This window comes from Brassica napus, chromosome C4, assembly GCF_020379485.1.
Source record: "Brassica napus cultivar Da-Ae chromosome C4, Da-Ae, whole genome shotgun sequence".
In the NCBI taxonomy this organism is placed as follows: Eukaryota; Viridiplantae; Streptophyta; class Magnoliopsida; order Brassicales; family Brassicaceae; genus Brassica; species Brassica napus.
Genome location: NC_063447.1, coordinates 31307468 through 31328514, shown reverse-complemented (window position 1 = coordinate 31328514; position 21047 = coordinate 31307468). Strand labels below are relative to the sequence as shown.

The window sequence follows — 21047 nt, the reverse complement described above, 5'->3', positions numbered from 1 at the left end:
TATATTATACTAACCATAACAAAGATGGTTTAGTTGGCTTTGCTGATGCTGGTTATTTATCAGATCCACATCAAGCTCGATCACAGACAGGATATGTCTTTACACATGGAGGTATGGCTATATCATGGCGTTCCATGAAACAAACCATCGCGGCCACTTCATCTAATCACTCGGAAATCTTGGCCGTACATGAGGCCAGCTGCGAGTGTGTTTGGTTGAGGTCGATGACCCAACACGTCCGAGCTGATTCCGGGATGGCCGAGTGCAAAAAGCTAACCGTGATGTATGAGGACAATGCTGCGTGCATTGCTCAGCTCAAGGACGGTTACATAAAAGGTGATAGGACGAAACACATATTGCCTAAGTTCTTCTTTACTCACGAGCTTCAGAAAGCCGGTGAGGTCCACGTCCAAGTACGATCCAGTGACAATTCAGCTGACCTATTCACCAAGGCACTTCCTACCGGCACGTTCAGGAAGCTCGCGCATCAGATTGGGATGCGTAGGCTGAAGGACCTCCACTGAGGTTCACATCAGGGGGAGTAGTACGTGTTGTACTCTTTTTCCTTCATCATGGTTTTGTCCCACTGGGTTTTCCTGATAAGGTTTTAATGAGGCAACATTAAGCGTATTACAATCTATGTATGGTTATGGCATCCAAGGGGGAGTGTTATAAATCAATTGGTGGATGTCCATAACCGGTCCGGTCCATAACCGGCCCATATACACTTACAGAGAGAGACGGCCCAACCCTACAGAGAGAGAGGCGGCCGCGAGACTTGGAGAGGAGAGAGAGGCGGCTACAACTTGCTTATTTCCTAATTCGTTTATATTTATGATTTGTAATCTTTCCTATTATTGTATTTCCATTTATCTCTCTTGTAACCCATATATAAAGGGAACACTTATTCATTAATAATATACAGAAACTTACAGTTCTAAATCCTAAGTTTCACAACACGTTAATGTTTTTTTACTTCCCAATATTATTACACAGCACTTAGGACAATAAGTAGGCATGAGACGGATCGGGTATCCGGGCAATTTTAAGGTATCTGGATCCGGATTCTTATCCGACGGATCCATAATTTTACTATCCTTATCCGGATCCGGGGTTCTCGGATATCCGGGTGTCGGATATCCTTCTAAAAATTGTAATATCCGGCGGATATCCGGATTCAGATTTGGATCCTTCAAATAAATAAAAAATAATATTAATATATATAAAATATTAACAATAGTTTAAAAATAAAAATACATATAATGTTTTTAATTATTTCTACGTATAATATTACAAAATTTACATAAAATTTATATATACTATTATAAAAATGAAAATATATTAAATAAAATTAATTTTTATATATAGATATTACTATTTTTGAAATATTTATTAATAAAACTTACGGATCCGGATATCCGGACTAAAAAATTAAGATATCCGGATCCGGATCCGGCTTTGACGGATCCAACATTTTACTATCCGGATCCGGATTCGGTCCCTCCGGATATCCGGATTTTCAGATCGGAACCGGATCGAATCTCGGATCGAATCCGGATCTCGGATAAAAGTTCCAGGCCTAACAATAAGTGCTACTGAATTATTTTTATCATTACAGTTTTTGTGTTAAAATCCATTCAGACAAGCCTAAAGGTAATCCTATACAGAGAACGGATTGAAAAAGAAACAATAATAGGACTGCGTCATATTTTTTAAAAAGAATCTATGATTCTCAAAACAATATACATATATATCATGTTATACATAATTTTACTAAAACAAATTCTTATCCTTTTACCAAAAAAAAATAAAAAATTCTTATCTAAGAAAACAACTAACCTAAATACAAAGGATAAAATTAATCAAAATGTAAATCTATTGAGAACAAAAATAATATTATAGTTAAATTAGAAGAAATAGATACAATATAATATATCCATATAATAACTAAACATATTAGATATTATATATCCAAATCCACGTGTGTAATAAAAACAAAATAGTCTTACTAACGTAAATTATAAAATAATTTAAAATTTAAAATCAATTATTAATTAATTAATTAATTATTTTAATATATTTATTTTATAAATATTTATATCATCAGCACTGAAAATCACTGTGACCAACACAATTTCAATACAATTTCATAAACATATAAAATTACGTAACAAAAGTATATACCCTTTTTCAGGTTTCAGCGTCCAAGAGAGGTGGATGAATGTGTAAACGTCAATCTACTCAGTGAATATATATCAAGTAGCACTTCCACTGAAATCTCATGCCGTCCTCTCAAGTTCTCAGCTCTTACCACGTCAAGAAAATTATCCGGAAGATGCAAAACGCCATTCAAGAGCCCCATAACCGTACTCATATCCGGTCTAATTGATTCAGCTTGATGCGAACACAACACACCTAGTTTCAAAACAAGCTCAATCTCTCCCCTGTTCTGTTCTACTTGAACGATGCTTTCCTCGACCGCATCAAATATTTTCCCGTTTTCCCAGAGCTCTAGTATCCAATCCACAAGAACTTCTTCATTCCTTGCTTGTCGCCGCTCTATCAGCCTTCTACCGCAAACTACTTCAAGAATAACCAATCCAAAGGCATAAACATCAGTGCTTGTAGTAGCTCTTCCTGTTCTTAGAAACTCTGGTGCGATGTACCCGAAAGCTCCCGCTACTTTAGACGTCTGAGGATCAATTCCCTGATCATACAGCTTCGCCAATCCAAAATCCCCGAGCCTCGCATTCATTTCATGATCGATGAGAATATTAGCCGGTTTGATATCTCGATGAATAATGATTTGTACCCATTCTTGATGCAAGTATAGTAAAGGAGATGCAACATCTTTGATAATCTTGAAACGTTGATCCCAAGAGAGCCGTTCTTGATTCTCATTCGTGTTGCTATGGTTTAGATACTTGTCAAGGCTTCCATTGGGCATGAAGTCATAAACCAAGAATAGATCTTCTTTATGTCTACAATATCCCAAAAGTCTGACTAGATTCGGATGTCTTAGCCGACCAATGGTCGAGATCTCGGCTAGAAACTCGCTCTTTCCTTGACTTGAACCATGCGAAATCCGTTTCACAGCAATATCTACATCAGAACCCGAAAGTGTTCCTCTATAGACTTGACCAAAACCTCCTCTTCCAAGAATTTTTTTATCCTTGAAACCCTTTGTGGCATTGAAAAGCTCCTTATAAGCAAACCTATGAGGTCCATACTGAATCTCCCATTCCTCAAGAACCCCTTGAACTTTCTTGTGCCTCAAGTAAAAGACGAAACCGATCCACGAGGCGATAAACACAGCGATTACAGATACAGCTAAGCAGACTGCTAAAACCGTTCTTGTTCTGTCAAACGATTTCTTCGGATATGGAGGTAGGATGGGGATTGCGTTAAGATCCCGTTGTAGACTGCCGGTGTCGCCAGAGCCGAACATGACCAACATATAATGAAGTGCTCCTGTGTATCCAGTCGATGCCGTGAACCCAAAGTACATACTATCAGAAAAATACGGTGAGAGATCTCGGTTTAAAGACAAAAGTGATTTCAGTGGCGGAACAGAGAGCTCAGCAGGGCTTAAGGTAACATTGAGCTGTTTATCTATAAACGAGTGAAAGACTCATTACCTTCCCGCTGATTAAAGAAAGATTCTTAAAGCTTCCATCATTACTATCATAGTAACCAGCAGAAGCAGAGACAACAGATCTCAAACCATTAATGTTAATACCAACATGATTATCATCAATATCTCCAAACTCTTCGTCTTTGTGTATATCTAACTCGATAGCTATCACGTTATTTGAAGTGTTACCATTGTTTGGCTCGTTGAATATTCCTAAGTACTGATCAGAGGAAGCTCCGGGAAGGCCTCTTGTGGGAGAGATAACGAAAGCCATACCGTGCGAGCCTTGATGGTTATGCTCAGGGACGATCGCGAAGAAGAAGTTGAAGCTGAAATTCTGGTTCGGGTTAAAGGGGTAGTCGTTAAAAACTTGACCGTAGGAATGCTTCGTGGTATTCGTCAAAACGGCGAAACCGCTGGAGTCGAAAACTGCAGCTCCCTCAGGGATCAGTTTGCCATTGGAGTAGTACGTAAATAAAGACAGAGTAAAGAACAGAACACGAAGAATTTGCAAGACTTTGAGTTCACGACACATGTTCAGATTTTGTTTTTCTTTTCATTTGTTTCTTTCTTATTGTTTATGGGAATAACTAGAGCATGTCCCTAATCCCTTATATATACCAGTGACCTTCTCGGCATAAGGATAATTGTAAATCAAAAATTGAAAAAATCAAACAAACTTTTTCTCCACAACCGAAATTTCACCGAACATTACACCGAAAACAACGATTAAAAAAAAGCATACAGTCAAACGAAACTTTTCATTTTGAACAAAGCTTAAAAAATTATTTCTAGTACCGTGTATATTACTTAATCTTTTTTTAAATTTCTGATGTAACATTTTTTCTCTAAGACCTTTCATAGAGATAATGATTTTTTTTTAGCCATTAATATCAACAGAATCCATAAATTACATTGAAAAAATAATAAGAAAGTCATGCTTAAGAGCATGATTAACGCGGATCTCTTAAGGTGGAGTTCTTAGCATAATATAAAATACGTCTCCTAGCTTTTAACTAAGAAAAACTAAGAGACTTGTCTTATATAAAAAACTAATTAGTTAAAAATTAAAAGACGTATCTTATATATATTACGCTAAGAACTTCATCCTAAGAGATACACATTAATCATGTTCTTAACGTTTCTTAGCATTAGAAGAAAAAGCAAAGTTTCTTGGCATAACCAAAGTTTCCTAGCATAACCAAAATTTCCTATCATAAGAAGAAAAAGCAAAGTTGCCTACCATAACCAAAGCTTCCTAGCATAAGAAGAGAAAACGACAACTAAACGAAACCTTTCTTCTCCACAACCAAGGTTTCCTAGAACATTACACTGAATAAGAACAAGAAACTAACGGAATGTTTCTTAGGATAGAAAGAAAATCAAAGTTTCCTGATATAACTAAAGCTTGCTACGAAGAAACAGCAGCAATCAAACGAAGCTTTTCTACATCTTAAGTTTTTAAAAACATTGCACTGGAGAAATCAACAAAAAAATCACAGGTAACTTTCTTAGCATAAGAAAACAAAGTTTGCTACCATAACCAAAGTTTCAGAACCAATATTTCTAGCACAAGAAGAAAAAACAACTAACAAAACCTTTTTTACAACCAAAGTTTCCAAAAACATTACACTGAAAAGTTTAAAAGGAAAACTAGGTTTCACTACCAAAGTTTTAAGCATAACCTATACTATGTTTTTGACATGCCTTCATGTAGATATTGTTTTTTTTAAGTCTTCATATTGAAATATTTTTTGGTTTTTTCTTTACAAAAGAGCTGACTATTAATGTATAAAAGAAAAAAAAAACAGAAAATACAAGACTACATAACCGGCCCCAACCAGACTCGATGGATAAACTCCTAAACAAATTGACAAAGGGCAAAACGGTAACCCAATGCCGACAAGCTCGCGAGAACCACCACTGGAAAGGAGTCCATGTTGGCTGAAACCGCCGTCAAAACCAAGAGACCAAAGACTGATTTTGTGTATATTTCTGACAAATTTCTACTAGTGTAAAGTAAAAAGTGAAGATATATGTCACTAATATGCCATGGATTGGTCATTGGTCATTATATATATTTATAACTGTATAGTAGAAGATCTCTACTTGGTTTATGACTTCATGCCTAATGGTAGCCTTGACAAGTATATATATATACACGACCGTAACAGTGACAATCAAGAACGGCTTACCTGGGAGCAACGTTTCAAGATCATTAAAACCGTGGCATATGCTTTACTATATCTGCATTAAGAATGGGTGCAAGTCATCATCCATCGAGATATCAAACCGGCTAATGTACTTATCGACCATGAAATAAATGCAAGGCTGGGGGATCTCGAATTAACGAAGCTGTATGATCAGGGTTTTAAATTTTGCAAGATTTTATAAAATTGTTAACTTGTTTACACTAAAATTCCTTTAGTAGACTATAATCTAAACAAAAAGAGAGATTTTAGTTTTATAAAAATTATATTTTCAAAAAAATATATATATTTTAGACGTAATTATAAAAGTTAAAAAATAAAGAATGACGAATGCGATTTTTCTATATTTAGAAAAATGAAAATAGTAATAATTTACAGATGGTCTAAGAGCATCTCCAATGTACACCTTTATATTTTCTTCTAAAATAGATATCTCTATTATAGAGCTGAAAATGCTCTAATGTATGCCTCTATAATAGAGTTCCGCTATTTTAGAGGAAAATATAGAGAAAGATTACTTTGTGCCTCTATATTTAGAGGTAGAAATATCATATCTCTATATTTTCCCCTATAAATAGAGGAACTATATTATAGATGCATACATTGGAGTATTTTCACATCTATAATAGAGTTTTTCTATTTTAGGGGAAAATATAGAGATAGAAATAGAGGTGGGTTGGGACATGGTGGAAGTTGAATCTTTCACAAAATCACAATGATGAGCATTCTTGATTCAGGACACAAGGAAAAATCACAATGATGAGCATTCTTGATTCAGGACACAAGGAACATGTTACGGATTACTCTGACACTGGGACCCACGTGGGATGTTAAGTTAAAACGTGATGCAAATTAACGTAAATTTATATCAGTTTTATAGAAGTGATATCAAATAAATTTATAACATCATCAGTTATAGTAATTGATATTGAAACAAATATTTTGTATCATTTATTAATAAGTAAATTAAAGTGATATTATTTATTTTCTGATACAATTTATGTTGTGGCGGATGCGAGAAGAACCAGATTAACATATTGATAAACGATAAAGAAAAGACACAGAGATTTAACGTGGTTCACCTCTAACAGTTACGTCCACGGCAAATAGAGATTTTATTGATGGAGGTTTTACAGAAATCTGTCTACAAGAAAAACATATCAGATTGTTCTTTATTTCAGCTGCTGCTTAGATTTAGAGGAGACACAAGATATATATAGTGGTCTCTTGTCTCCTAGAAACCCTAGCACTGATGGGCCTCAAACACTAAGGCTCAAACAGATTCAGAATACCTAGAGCATCAGAATGCAAGATGCAGCTTTTCTGAAGTGGGAACTTCAGCGCTCTAGATAACTCAGATTTCTCTACACCTCCAAAGTGTTGAAGACAGGTTTTTGAAGTGGACACTTCAGTGTTGTAGGTAAACACATATTCAAGGCATTACAACATTTATGTGATGTGATATGATCATTATTTATAGTGAGATAACCATCAGTTACAATGCGTTGAGGGTGCTTGGTGATGTGGCTTTCCTTGCCACCCGTTTCTCTTCCTTGATTCTGTGGACGAAGTATGCGCTTCACTCGGGTTTTCGGCCTTCTTGTTTGCTTGTTGGTGCTTCACCGGAGGTTTTGTTCTCGATCAGTCTGGCGGTTCTATACGAGTCTCTTGTTAAATGGTGTACACGATCACGGATTGGTTGGTTGGAGGCAGCAATCTTCAATTGTCTTTTCCGAACGACAGCATTGCTGGTTCATAATCTTCCTTGTGCTGCGGGTGTGATGCTTCTTGGATGAGTGAGCGGGTTCGAGACCGTAATTCTTTGTGCAGGTTATGGCTTGTGGGTTTTCGGAAGCTACGTGTGTTTTAAGGTTTGAGGGCACTTTTCTCTCTGGTAGGTCGTGGTAACCGGTTCTCACTCCGTTCATGCATGTTCTTCTGGTCCATCATTGCTTCGGTGATGTCTCGTGCTAAGTCTATATCTTTGTTTCTCTCATGTTGATCATTATTCACTTCTTAGGTTCTTATGTTTAGTTTCAGTTTATGTAATTTTGCTACTTGTGAACCATTGTAATCTCCGTAGAAATTGAAAATCTAGTAACAATATTTAACATTATATCAAAAGAAAAAAAAAAAAAATCTCGACAGTACAGAGAATTCTCTGTAAAGGGTGAGGAAATACGGCAAGATTTCAGTCAGCTACTCCCATTGAAATTTGAAACCGAAGAGATTATTTACTTACCAAACTAACGTTTCTATTTCTTTTTTCTTGTTTAAATTTTTCTCCTAAATTTTCATGAGTGTTTACATATTGTTTTTGGGGTTTGTTCTGGCGGAAATTAAAATTTGTTGGAGAAAATATGTTTGTTACCATGCATCAGAAATATAATCGTCCTCCATACTTGTATGAAATAGTGAAAAAAGTATTTCAACGATGTCAAGATATAATATTAGTATAAGCATTAATAACTTAAACTAGTCCAAAATTTTTACATGGAAAATTTTCTCAATTTGAAAAAGAAAAACCATATGGCATTAATCCACTCAACAATCCACTATATAAAGAATATGAATACGACTACATCTTTCATGTTCAATAATCTAAACAGATCTAAAAACTTATCTACAAAGAACAATCTCCAACACTGGAGCTACCAGGGATGATCAGCCAGCATAACTACCCTCACATATATGTACAGTTGAAACAACTTTCTTACATCATTACCTTATATAGAAAATTAAATTTACGTTGTAAATCATTTAGAAAAAAAGAGAAAAAAACTAGAATATCCCTGTCTTCGTGAAGAATCCACATCGCCCTTAATTATCATCACATGTTATCTACAATCGTTCCTAAATCTAAAACCATATTTTTTACCTTTAACGATTTACATAATTTCTTTTCTCTTTTAATTAATAATATAATATTCATTTTACTTTTACATCAAATAATAAATTTATTTAAAATTTTACATTGTATCTCACTATTTATATTATATTATTACTTTTGGTTAAGATTTTATTTTAATGTTATTAAGGAAAGACTAAAAAGTAATACAACAATAATTCTTAGCAAAGAGTTAAAATTGCTTGCGAAACAAATCATATATGTCAGAGCTCATGATATTTGGACGATTTGGTAATAATTTATATTTTGTCCTTTTTATTTTTATTTTGCTTATATTTTCCACATAGTTTTTACTCTTTCCTTAATTTCAAAATTCAATATAGGATTTGGTAAAAATAATTTCAGTATAGCAATCCTAAAAGCCAGTGATTGCTGGAAGAAAAACTGAGTAAGCTTTATATGATTAGTATTGCCTGAAAATCGATTACACAGGAAGAGCTTCATTGTCAGAAACTTTGCATATGGATATGGTTGCTTTGATTAGTTTTTGCCATACTTCTTTAGCTTCTTTTATGTTTTTATGATGATGAAAAGAATAAAAAAGATGATAAATCATATTATATGGTAAAATTGATACAGACTTTTTACCAAAAAAAAGTTGATACAAACTGAAGGAGATAAATGACACTAAAAAGAAATAATTAACATGTATGTCTCAAACGATGAAGAATATCGGCCTAAAATTATTTAACCACACGTCTCCTACATTTTTGTATGGTTGATTAGTAAGTTTGTCTGAGTTACTTCTCCTTTTCTATCTAAAACTGTTTGGATGATTATAGAGTTAAGAGTTACTTAGCTAGATAAATACAACAGCTTGACAGGATCAATCATATTATATGGTATTTTGGGTTTTGAAAGGTATATAATTTTGATATGTAATTGTATATGTTTATGAAACTTCTGAAGGTCAACCATGACAATTGATACTATATACTATTTCATTGCCAGCAACTTATTATATAGCAAAAGCATCATTAACCCTGAAACCCATTAGGGTCTCTTAATAACTTTTTAAATATTAAATGTTAGTTAAGAACTTAGTTAAGAGACACCAAAAAAAAAGAATGTTCCAATGTTAATCTCTAAATTAAGGTTTATTAAAAAAACTATGCAACATCTTCCATCAACTTTACTTTCTTCTCCAAAGAAAACGGTTTTGATGTCATATTCTCAACAAGCTATAAAAAACGAGTATGTGCCTAACCATACATGCTTTATAAGATTTTCAGATCAACAAGAATCTGTATCAGAAAAAAAACTCACATAGACCGTATATTGGTGGAAGGCCAGCTAGTTTTGCATACCACATTGCCTGCTCAAATCCATCAAACGTTACAAATCAAACAATGCTTATTTTTATTGGAAAAGAAAATCAATTAGTAATCCTCTTAAGCTATACAACAATTCCTTTTTCACATTTAGTTCTCCAGCCACACAAAATGATTATAATGGATACGAGAATATAACGCGGAAACATATGAGAATCATGGCAAAACTACAGATCGACTAACATCAAAATCTCAAAGCAAAAGACATTGACACTTACTCCATCTTCTGCATGCATCGTAGAGAGTTGCTCTCAACTTCAGGCATAGTTTCTTGAATAGTATACTTGCCTGATTTAACATTTACAAAAAGAAACAAACGGGAGCGTGAAATTGTAAGGGATAAGACAGACCCATAGGTAGAAAAAACAAAAAAAAGCAAGAAACAAATCTCAAGTGGGAACCTCTTACAAGTGGGAACCTCTTTTGTAAGGGATAAGACCCATAAATGTTCTAGTCATGTTTTTGGAATTGATAATTCATTTTATATTCCCGTTTATGCGTTCACATTACTATTACGTAAAGGATTCAAGCAATTTTTGACCAAAACTTGCAATAATGCCTTCAGAGTCGAACCTTTCACGTTCCCACGTTTTTTCTCAACCTACTAACATCACAGAAGATGAAACTCTCCACACAAACCAAAAAATATATATACATACAATCAAGAAATGTTTATTATTCTCCTTGAAGCAGTTCTTGTTCTGTTCTTCCACAAGTCCCTGTGAGTTATTGGGCCAAATCCTTCGAAGCCCAACAAGATATCCTGCATAAAAAGGAAACTTTACGTTAGTTAATGTCGGTCAAAGACTTTACAAAGGAGGTGGTTTTGTGGCTTCAGAATTATCCCGAAAAGAAATCATCCGAGAGACAGAGCAAGACCATAAGAGAGAGATAACAAGAGATTAAGCAATTACGAGTTTTAGGGTTTTTGTGTTAATCATTGGTTGTAATCTCTATAGTTGTTCTTGAGAAACAGTTTTCTTTGAGTGAATAAAGGGAAGAGCTTTTGATATTGATTTCAATCTAAGTTTAAAGCACTAGGCAAAGGTTTAAATCCTAACAATTGGTATAAGAGCGGTTTGACGAAGATCTGCAAGACGACCAAAATATAGGAATGGGACCCTTCAAGGTGGAAAGGGAAGTTCGGCAGAGATTAGTCAGAAGATCCTGAAATTGTGGGAAGAGCATCCTCAAAGCAACTCAAAGTAACCTTGCGACTAAGGGTGTCGAATGTCGAAGATGCGACAAGGCACCGAGATGATTCGCTAGAGGAAAGGACACAAGGTGTGTAGTCCTTGGCTTTAGGGGGAGAATGAGAGATGTCAATCCAAGTCCCACATTGGAAGTTTAGACAAGGAGTGTCTAATATATAAAGAGATGTCCAACTCTAATTAGTACGAGGCCTTTTGGGAAGGAGCCCAAAAGTAAATCCATGCGGGCCAGCTTCTTAGGCCCAAAGTGGACAATATCGTACTAGTCGGATAATAAAGAGTTGGACACGGGATTTCACAATCCCAACAATTGGTATCAGAGCGGTTGACGAGAAATCTGCAAGAAGACCAAAAATACCCTTCGAGTAGGAACGGGACCCATCGAGTTAGGATTGGGAGGTGTGTGTGGCAGAGTTCAAGTCAAAAAGATCCTGGAAGTCAGTTGTGGGACACGAGATGAATGTGATCCTTAGTTTGATGGGGAGAATGTGATATAAACAAACTAAGTCCCACATTGGAGAATTAGACAAAGAGAGTCTAATATATAAAGAGTTGTCCAACTCTAATAGTACGAGGCCTTTTGGGAAGGAAACCAAAAGTAAATCCATGCGGGCTTGCCTCTAAGGCCCAAAGTGGACAATATCGTACTAATCAGATAATATAGAGTTGGACATGGATTTAACAATCCCAACAAGTGGTATCAGAGCAATCCAGGTTTGATTGCAAGTGCTAGGAGGAGATATGGAATCGATATCCGGAGAGTTCGGAAAGTTCAAGGTCGAGAGGTTTGATGGAAAAGGTGATTTCGGGTTATGGAAATACAAGATGCTGATGCAGTTGGAGCTTCTAGGGTTAGATTCTACGATTCAGGAAGTTACAGTCACGCCTTCTGAAACAGGCAAGGAGAAAGACGAAGAACTACCTGAGGTCAAAGTAGATCCGTTGAAAGATAAAAAGGCAAAGAATCTAATATGCATGAGCTTAGGAAATTTGGTTCTGCGTAAGATGATGAAGGAAACAACTGCGTTAGGAGTTTGGAAGGCTTTGGAAAGAGATTACCAAACAAAGACACTTCCTAATAGGATCTACATGAAGCAGAGGTTTGCGAGCTTCAAGATGGATGATCACAAGAGCATCGAGGAAAATCTAGATATTTTTCTTAAGCTAGTTTCAGATCTTGCAAGTCTTAACATCAACATCAGCGATGAAGACCAGGCAATTCAAGTTCTATCTAGCTTGCCCCAACAATTTGATTCACTAGTTGACACGCTCAAGTACGGGACTGCAAAAGAAACTCTTACCATGAACGACGTGAGTAATTCAGCATACTCCAAAGAAGTGGAGTTAGAGGAAAAGGGATTGCTGAATTAATCCAGGTCTGATGCAGAGGGTTTGTACATGGAGGATTCGAGGGGGAGATCAGATAAAAAGGGTTACAAAGGAAAAACTAACGGCAGAGGCAGATCTAAGTCAAGGCAAAGGTTTGATAAAAGCAAAACAAGTTGTTTTATCTGTGGAGAAGAAGGACACTGGAAAAGAGAATGTCCTGAGAGGAGACATAAAGAATCTGCAAACATTGCGACGGAGCCGAAGCAACCGTTAGTGTTAACAGCTAGTGTGCAAGACACTAAACAAGAATGGATCATGGATTCTGGATGTTCTTATCATAGTACATCAGACAGGGAGATTATGTTTGATCTCAAGGAGTTCAATGATGGTTCAGTGTTAATGGCTAATAACACTCAATGTGACATCAAAGGAATTGGGAAAATAAAGATTCAGAATTTAGATGGCTCTGAAGTGATACTCACAGGTGTCAGGTACATTCCGGAGGTGAGAAGAAATTTAATTTCTTATGGGATGTTAGAAAAATCAGGTTGCAAGTACAAAGGAAGCAATTTTATGGTGCACTTCTACAAAGATCATAAGAGGGTGATATCAGGAAAATATCACAAGGGAGTTTATTATCTACAAGGCACAATTGCTAAGAGTAAGAAGAATATGCCTAGAGTGGAGAAAATAATCAAGAAGAAGACGTCAAAAATGGTGACGTTCGCAAAAGTTCTGATTCAGGGACCTACTCCATATGGTTTTGAAACAAAAGACTCATCAGCTCAAGGTGGAGACTCTTTCTTGACAGAAAAATCAGAAGAAATTGAGTCTAAGGCGAGCAGTGAAGAATCTCAGAAAACAGAATCTTCAACGGATGATGTATTGTTTGGAAAAGAAGTAAGGCATAAAGATGGTGATCTCTTAGCACATGTTTTGACTGCACCTCAAGAGCTTAGTACAAAAGAAGAATCTAAAGACTACGAGGAAGACTGGAAGAAGGCTGGAAAAAGGGAATACGTGAATACAAGACTCGGGAATGGCGTTGTGAGAAAAGTGTCACATATATTGGGAGAGGGTATCTTCGGAGATAGAGTCAAGGAGAATATAACACTATCTAAGAACCATTCCAATGAAAATCGAGCAGGAGTATTAATCAATGCAGTACCTGGAGAGGAGCTTCAGGTTCGCTGCGATTCCGCCTAAGAAGAAAGACGCTCCAGGTAACTCCATTATCAACGCTGTTTCAAGCTCGCAGAGACAGAGGAGGAGAAACAAGTCAGTTTCAGGTTTATATTGATAATGGAAAACTCAAGGGGGAGTTTAAAGAGTTACCTGTGAGCATAGATGCGAGGCAGAGGTTTTAGCTCAAGGTGGAGTAGCTGAAACACAAGAAAAGTCGCTCAAAAGGTTTGAAAGGTCGGATGAGGAGTATACTTTAAAAGAAAATTTAAAGTTGAAGGGATGATCTGAGAAACGTCTTAAACAGCCAAGGAGACTGAAGGGAGACGAGTATCTAGGTCGGGGAAAGAAGAAAGCAGATCATCAGAGAGGGGAGAACGTCTTAAACAGCTGCTGTGGTGGAGGATAAACACCAAGGAGAGCTGAAGGGAGACGAGTATCACAACCGGGAAATAAAGCAGATCACCAGAAAAGTATAACATCACGGGCATCATCTTAATCAGGTTAAAGAGACGAGAATTACCTTACCAGGAAGGGAGACAGGTTCGTAGTAAACAGAGGAGTCTCCAAAGGGTCACCGGAAACGCAGGAAGGACTGTCAAAAATCAAAAGGGATTAGTGCTTATAACTTCTCAAGGAAATAAGTGAAAGTCTTCAAAGCAGAGTCACAACTCATATGATCTTACCGGAAGAGATCACGGAAAGATGCAGTATCATCGGCAAGACAGATTAAATCAATCAACACCAGTAGTTAGAGATTCGTCAGTCACCATGAAGAAATCGCGAGCTTCTTGGAGATTACAGGCATCTCACGATGAAGAACAAGGTGGCGTTACTATCAGATGATGCGTTTTTACAGGAGGTTGAGTTGAAGACTTGAGAAGTTGAAGAACTCTCGGACATAGGAATCGGATAACCGATTAAATGTCATCAGTGGTTTTGATCGCATTAAGGAGAAAGCTCGTCTGTGTGGAACACATCCAAGTTTGCAGGTTTTGGCCAGAATTAATCTGAAACAGAATTGATATCATCATCAGACAAGAGAGAGACCATCAAGGGGCTTAAAGCTAACGATGGATGTGACTCTGGTTGGAGAAACAAAACTCACCAGATAATATAGGTTCTGTTCAGAGGTCATCTTCATCGCCATTGGAGGTGCGAATGTCGTCTTCATCACAATCCGGTGTAAGGAATCAAAGTGAGATAGGGAATCAAAGTGAGATAGGGTGAAGAAACGGGACTCGCCGGAGATGGAAGAATTCGTTGGCGAGACGTCATCACCGTCGCAAGAGATTATCGGTGAAAAAGAGAGATGAGTGAAGATAGCTGTTTCTTGTTTGGTGTTCATGGCTCACTGCAAATATAAGGACAAGGAGCATGGCAGACAGTGGTGACTCAACAGCGAAGTTGTCACAGATAGCGTTTCAGATCAAAGGTGGAAGGAGATGGAAGCTTGAAAGCCTCTACGGTATTATCGAAGAAAAGGAGATGATGAGAAGATTGGGCCCAAAGGTGGAGATTGTGAGTTATTGGGCGAAATCCTTCGAAGCCCAACAAGATATCCTGCATAAAAAGGAAACTTTACGTTAGTTGATGTCGGTCAAAGACTTTACAAAGGAGGTGATCATGTTATATATAAAGGAGGTGGTTTTATGGCTTCAGAATTATCCCAAAAAGAAATCATCCGAGAGACAGAGCAAGACCATAAGAGAGAGATAACAAGAGATTAAGCAATTACGAGTGTTAGGGTTTTTGTGTTAATCATTGGTTGTAATTTCTATAGTTGTTCTTGAGAAACAGTTTTCTTTGAGTGAATAAAGGGAAGAGCTTTTGATATTGATTTCAATCTAAGTTTAAAGCACTAGGCAAAGGTTTAAATCCTAACAGTCCCATGGCTACTTCATCCCAACAGGATCTGTAGGAATCGGCTACAACGGCTACTTCACTTTAACCAACACAACAAAACACACACACGGTCGCTTTCGACAGCAACCCAGTTACATTCACAAACTCATCCACAAACATCACAACATCTTTCTCAATCAACTTCTTCTTCGCGATCGTCGCTGAGCATAACAATCTAGGCTCACACGGTATGGCTTTCGTTAATATACATATCATCATTATAAGATATTATTTGTATCATCAAAACCACCATTTTGTATGGTTATTTTCAATCATATTGACTTTAGAAACAACAATACACATGTCAGTTTTAGTCTGAAAATTTTATTTGATTTTCTTTTTACAATTTGCACTTAAGCATTGACGAAATAAAAATGTTTAATTTGGAGCGTCGACTCACAAAATCCATTTTCATCCATACAACCAGTGGCGGATCCAGAATTATTATTAATTGGGGGCACTTTAATACTAACTCATTTAGATAAAAAAAAGTTTCATAACTAAAAAAACCTTACAAATTTATCCTACGAGATTCCATATTTTGGAATCGTTTAACAACTGCTTCGTTTGTTACTTTCTCAAACAACTCTTTTTCAACAAAGCAAACAACACAATCATTTAAAAACTGATCACTTATTCGGTTTCGCAGGCTAGTCTTCACAATCTTCATCGCTGAAAAACATCTTTCAACTGTAGCGGTGGCAACAGGTAAAGTCAACACTAGCTTCAAAAGCCGATAAATCTAAGGATGTGAAAGATGTTTCTTTTTCTTCACCATCATGCATGCAAGATCTCCAAGATCCTTCAAATTAGAAAATCTTTCATCCTCCCGAATATTGTCAATATAGAGACCTAGTTGATGCTCAAGAGTAATTCGCTCAATAGGACTCAAATCTTCAGGATAAAACTCAGACAATCTCATAACTTTTAACTGATCAAACTCCTGAAATGAATTAGTGGGGCTCAAGGAAGCAATGCAGCCAAGTAGTTCTGTGTTTACCTCATCAAAACGGTCATTAAACTCTTGAATCTGCATATCCAATACAGTGTAAAAGCACTCCACCTTGTAATGATGCAAGTTGCTTATATTGCTTCTTTTCCTTCAATTCTTTGAATCAAACTCATCATCCATAACTAAGAACTCAATCTTGTAGTTCTTACAGAAGGAAGAAACTTTATTTATTAGAGATACCCATCCATCATCTCTGATTTTGTACAACTGTTGCTTGGTGGATTTAACAAGTGACATAGCATTCAAAATATCTTGATCTTTCCTTTGGAGAGCCTTTGACAAGTTATTTGTGATCCCAAGAAGAAGCAACATCAATTGTAAGTAGAACACAAAATCAAAGGTGTGGAAGTACTTGAGAAGACCATTAGCTTGACGTCTTTTGAATATACCATCACTTCCATCGATTTCAACATACTCAAGTACTTTAATGATAGAAGCGAACAAATCAACCAACCGCAGCAATGTTTTATAATGAGAACACCAACGAGTTTTACCGGGTCTTTGAAATGAAACCTCTTGGTTCAGTCCTTTTCCAGTCTTAATTTCCCCTTTCTTACTTCTCTCCTCAATTTTCTTCCGGTAGTCTTCTCGAACCATATCTTTCCTCTTACAAGAAGCTCCAACAACATTCAACAAGACAACAATCTTTTCAAAGAAATCTCTAACTTCAAAATGCTTCTGAGCAACTGCAACGACAACTAACTGAAGTTGATAAGCAAAACAATGGACATAATATGCAGAACTACATTCTCTCAGAATTAAAGCTCTCAGCCCATTGAATTCGCCCTTCATATTACTCGCTCCATTGTAACCTTGTCCTCTTAACTTCTTCATACTCAATCCGTGTTTAGCAAACAATGAATCAACAGCACTCTTTAGCGATAAAGAAGAAGTTTCTTTCACATGAACTAGACCAAGAAACCTTTCTTTAACTATCGCAAGTGTATCAACAAAGCGAAAAACTATTGCCATTTGCTCTTTATCAGAAACGTCTGCAGATTCATCCACCAACAAACAAAATACTTCATGACCAACTTCTTTAATAATAGATTCAATAACTTCTTCCGCAAAGCAATGAGCTATATCTGTCTGAATTTTGTGGAACACCATCTGGTTGTTTTTTGGAGCATTCTCTAACACAACTTTACTTACAACCTCATTTTGCTCTGCAGTATATTTCACAAGCTCCAAAAAGTATCCCTTGTTAACTGAATTCACTGATTCATCATGACCTCGGAATGAGAGTCCTTGTCTTAATAAAAACCAACAAGCATCAATTGAAGCATTCAATCTGATCTTGTATTCATTTTTGACTGCGTCATTCTGCTTATAAAAAGCATGAAAAATTGATTGTTCTGGTATCATCAGATAATCAGCCCTTTTCAATGCCCTATTGTGAAAACTATTCACTGCTCCTACATGATCTCGTAATCTCTCTGTCTTGTTCCAGTCATCAAATCCATTGACCACAATGTATCATTTCCACATTTGTTTTCAGTGTAGTCTCTAAACAAGTAGCAGAACAAACAAAATGCTTTATCCTTTTTCACACTATATTCTAAACAATCGCCATAGAGATCAAACCAAGAGGGATTGAATCGTTTCAGTTTACTTTGAAACAATGTTTTAGGAAATTCATGACCACGAGGTTGACAAGGACCTCTCATAAGATATTTACGTCTTACCTCATCTCTTTGATTTGGAGGATATTCGGTTATCCTTTTCCTATCTCCAGGATCAATAGGTAAATTCTCCAAATCAACTTCAGAATCAGTTTTCTTTGGAGAAGGCAAATCATCCTCAGGGTTTTCAGATGTAGACACAAATTTTCTCTTAGGCTTGAAATATTTTTCCATTAAATTTGTTTCTGTAAAAAAAATTAAGAAAGATTAGCACAAGACTAGAATTCGATGTTTCCACAATTTCTTGCTACTTAAATCGAAAATCAAAATTTTCATTTAGTTTACCTTTTATCTTTTTTGCTGAGCTTGTTCGTAGTGTTTTTGTTTGCCTGCGACAAAAGCTAAAAGAAAGAAACACAAAGATCAAAACGTGGGCAACTAGGTCAAAATTGAAAACTTTCATTATTAATTTCCTTTATTATTAATTTCCTTTTGTTTTGGATTGGGCTTTTAAAACAAAAATTATCTTTCTTTTTATGTTGGGTTATATTAAATTTATAGATCATATAACAATTATATTACTTCTCTCGATACATGATTATGCTTAATCAATTCTATAAAAAAAAAAAAAATTTAAGTAGTAGGGGGCACGTGCCCCCATAGTGCACTATGTACGTCCGCCCCTGCATACAACTTGATCTCTTAAAGATCAAAATATTGTTTTATAATTATAAGTATGGTATCACCATACTTGATACTTGAAACTTGAATTTTTTTTTCTTTCCTCATTGGTCACACATGTACTTAATAATTAAATTAAGTCATTCCAAGAAAAAAAAAATCTGAAACAAAAAATCTAAACGTTAAGCATTCTTGATAATTAAAGCAAATATTTATCTTTAACCAAAGTCTTTGAGGTCAGGGCCTCTGAGTGGCAGTTGAGCCTCACGCGCCCATTTTGTTTTCTCTCTAATCTCAAAACGCGTTTCAAGAGGACTGAGGCTCACACGATTCTCCGGCGTCTCCGTCGGTGTTCGATGTGACCTCTCCTCACCGGAATCTGCTCGACGAGACGGATCCAGCAAGATCTGGTATACTAGGAGGTGTTCCTCTCTCTGCGGCAACTCGGGTGGGCTCTCTGTAGCGGCAGCCTCTAAGAACTCCGTCGCTCTGGTGACTCGACGGTGAAAGGTTGGCGTAAGCTGTTTGAGGACGACGGCGACACAACCGGAACCGCGTGCCAGTCATTGGGGCTGGGGTAAAGCTCCGAGGGAAGGGTTTGTTTTGCGGTGTCGGTGGATCTCACAATTGGGATGGCGGTTCCCCTTTGTCTTGAATCTCACCGGCTCGCTTTTCTTCCTTTCCTCGCTGACGAGAGTGGAGGAGCATATGACTCCTCGGACCTGTGAGGCGGTGAAGCGGTTGCAGAAAGCGGCGGTTAGGGTTTCGGAGTTGTTCTTCATCTGAAAGCGACGTTTGTGGCCGCGGGACGCTCCGTGGGCGGCTCCGTTGATGGTGACTGGCGGTGGATCTGGCGGGCCTCGACACCCCCATCATGAGAAGTCGCCGAAATCTGGATCTGGTGGTTGCGGTGTCAACGGAGGAGGGAGCATACTCCCTCGGTCTTTTTTCCCTCAACTGAAATTTTTCTTTGTTTGTAATATGTGTATCTGCATAGCTTTAATCACTTGTAATCTAGGGTTCACGTTTCTCCGGTGTATCAGGACAAGCTGTAGTCCGATGCCCTTCGGGGAAGAAAAATAATTAATGTATGCTTACTTAAAAAAAAAAAAAAAAAAACATCTATTTGAAAAAAAAAAAAATATATTTATCTTTAACCAAGTCAAAGCATTAAACCAGACCAAGTCATAATCAATAGCAAATGTCAATTAAAAAAACGTCTACATTTTAATTCTACTAAACAGACAGATTTTGTTTTTTAAATTTTATTAAATCTGCAATATAATAAAATCAATAAATTACTCAACAAACCCAGCAAAATAGACACAAAGTTAAGCACAAGACTGAAACGAATGGTCAGAAGTGAATTCAACCCATGATCAAATGAAAATAAACATAAATTCTTACGAGTATGCGTGAAGACTTTTTTACCAGATTTCAACAAATAAACTTCATAAAATATATCTTATTACCACCACTGGATTAAACCAGGAGTTCAATGATAAGATATGCTGGTGATCTGGCTCCATAGCTATAAAGACCTTTATATAACCTGTTCCAAATAAACGAATAGTTTTGATGAAAAAATGATTTCCATCATCTTGCATTTCTCGGTTCTAAGAATGATGTAATTCCTGGTTTCATAACCTGTTCTTAAAAAAAATATTTTTAACAAATATCAGTATTGTTAGTGCAAAGCATAAGCAATATTTAAAGATTTAAAAGTGTAGAACTTTATTTCACTACCATAGGACAACTGATATTTGTAAAGAATAATAAGAACATAAACTAAAATTACAATACCGAAATAGAAGAATAAAGAAGAATTGCAGAATCGAGATGGTTAATCTTTTTCTTTAAATCTTTAAATGCCCCATAGTGTGACGGTTTCATAGCGCTTAGATTCCCAGGATATAACTGCAGCATTGTTTCTGTTTACCATCACCGAAAAATAGAATCTATCGAACCTATTTCTATGATGTACTCTTAGACTCAAAATAAAAAAATACTAGCATAACTATT

General features: G+C 36.5%; 1 protein-coding gene and 1 pseudogene across 1 annotated transcript; both read right to left on the bottom strand.

Annotated features, from left to right (window-relative positions):
• Positions 1-1756: 1756 nt before the first annotated feature.
• On the bottom strand, positions 1757-10475 carry LOC111212417 (annotated as a pseudogene).
• A 5234-nt stretch (positions 10476-15709) lies between these two features.
• LOC106398594 (zinc finger MYM-type protein 1-like) lies at positions 15710-18929 on the bottom strand. The gene has a single exon (XM_022688511.2). It carries the CDS (start codon positions 18085-18087, stop codon positions 16813-16815), a length of 1275 nt encoding a protein of 424 aa, XP_022544232.2. The 5' UTR covers positions 18088-18929; the 3' UTR covers positions 15710-16812.
• Between the last annotated feature and the right edge of the window lie 2118 nt (positions 18930-21047).

Bases quoted from the DNA above. Each gene is read 5' to 3' on its own strand.
- LOC106398594 (XM_022688511.2), bottom strand. From the start codon at position 18,087: ATGATACCAGAACAATCAATTTTTCATGCTTTTTATAAGCAGAATGAC.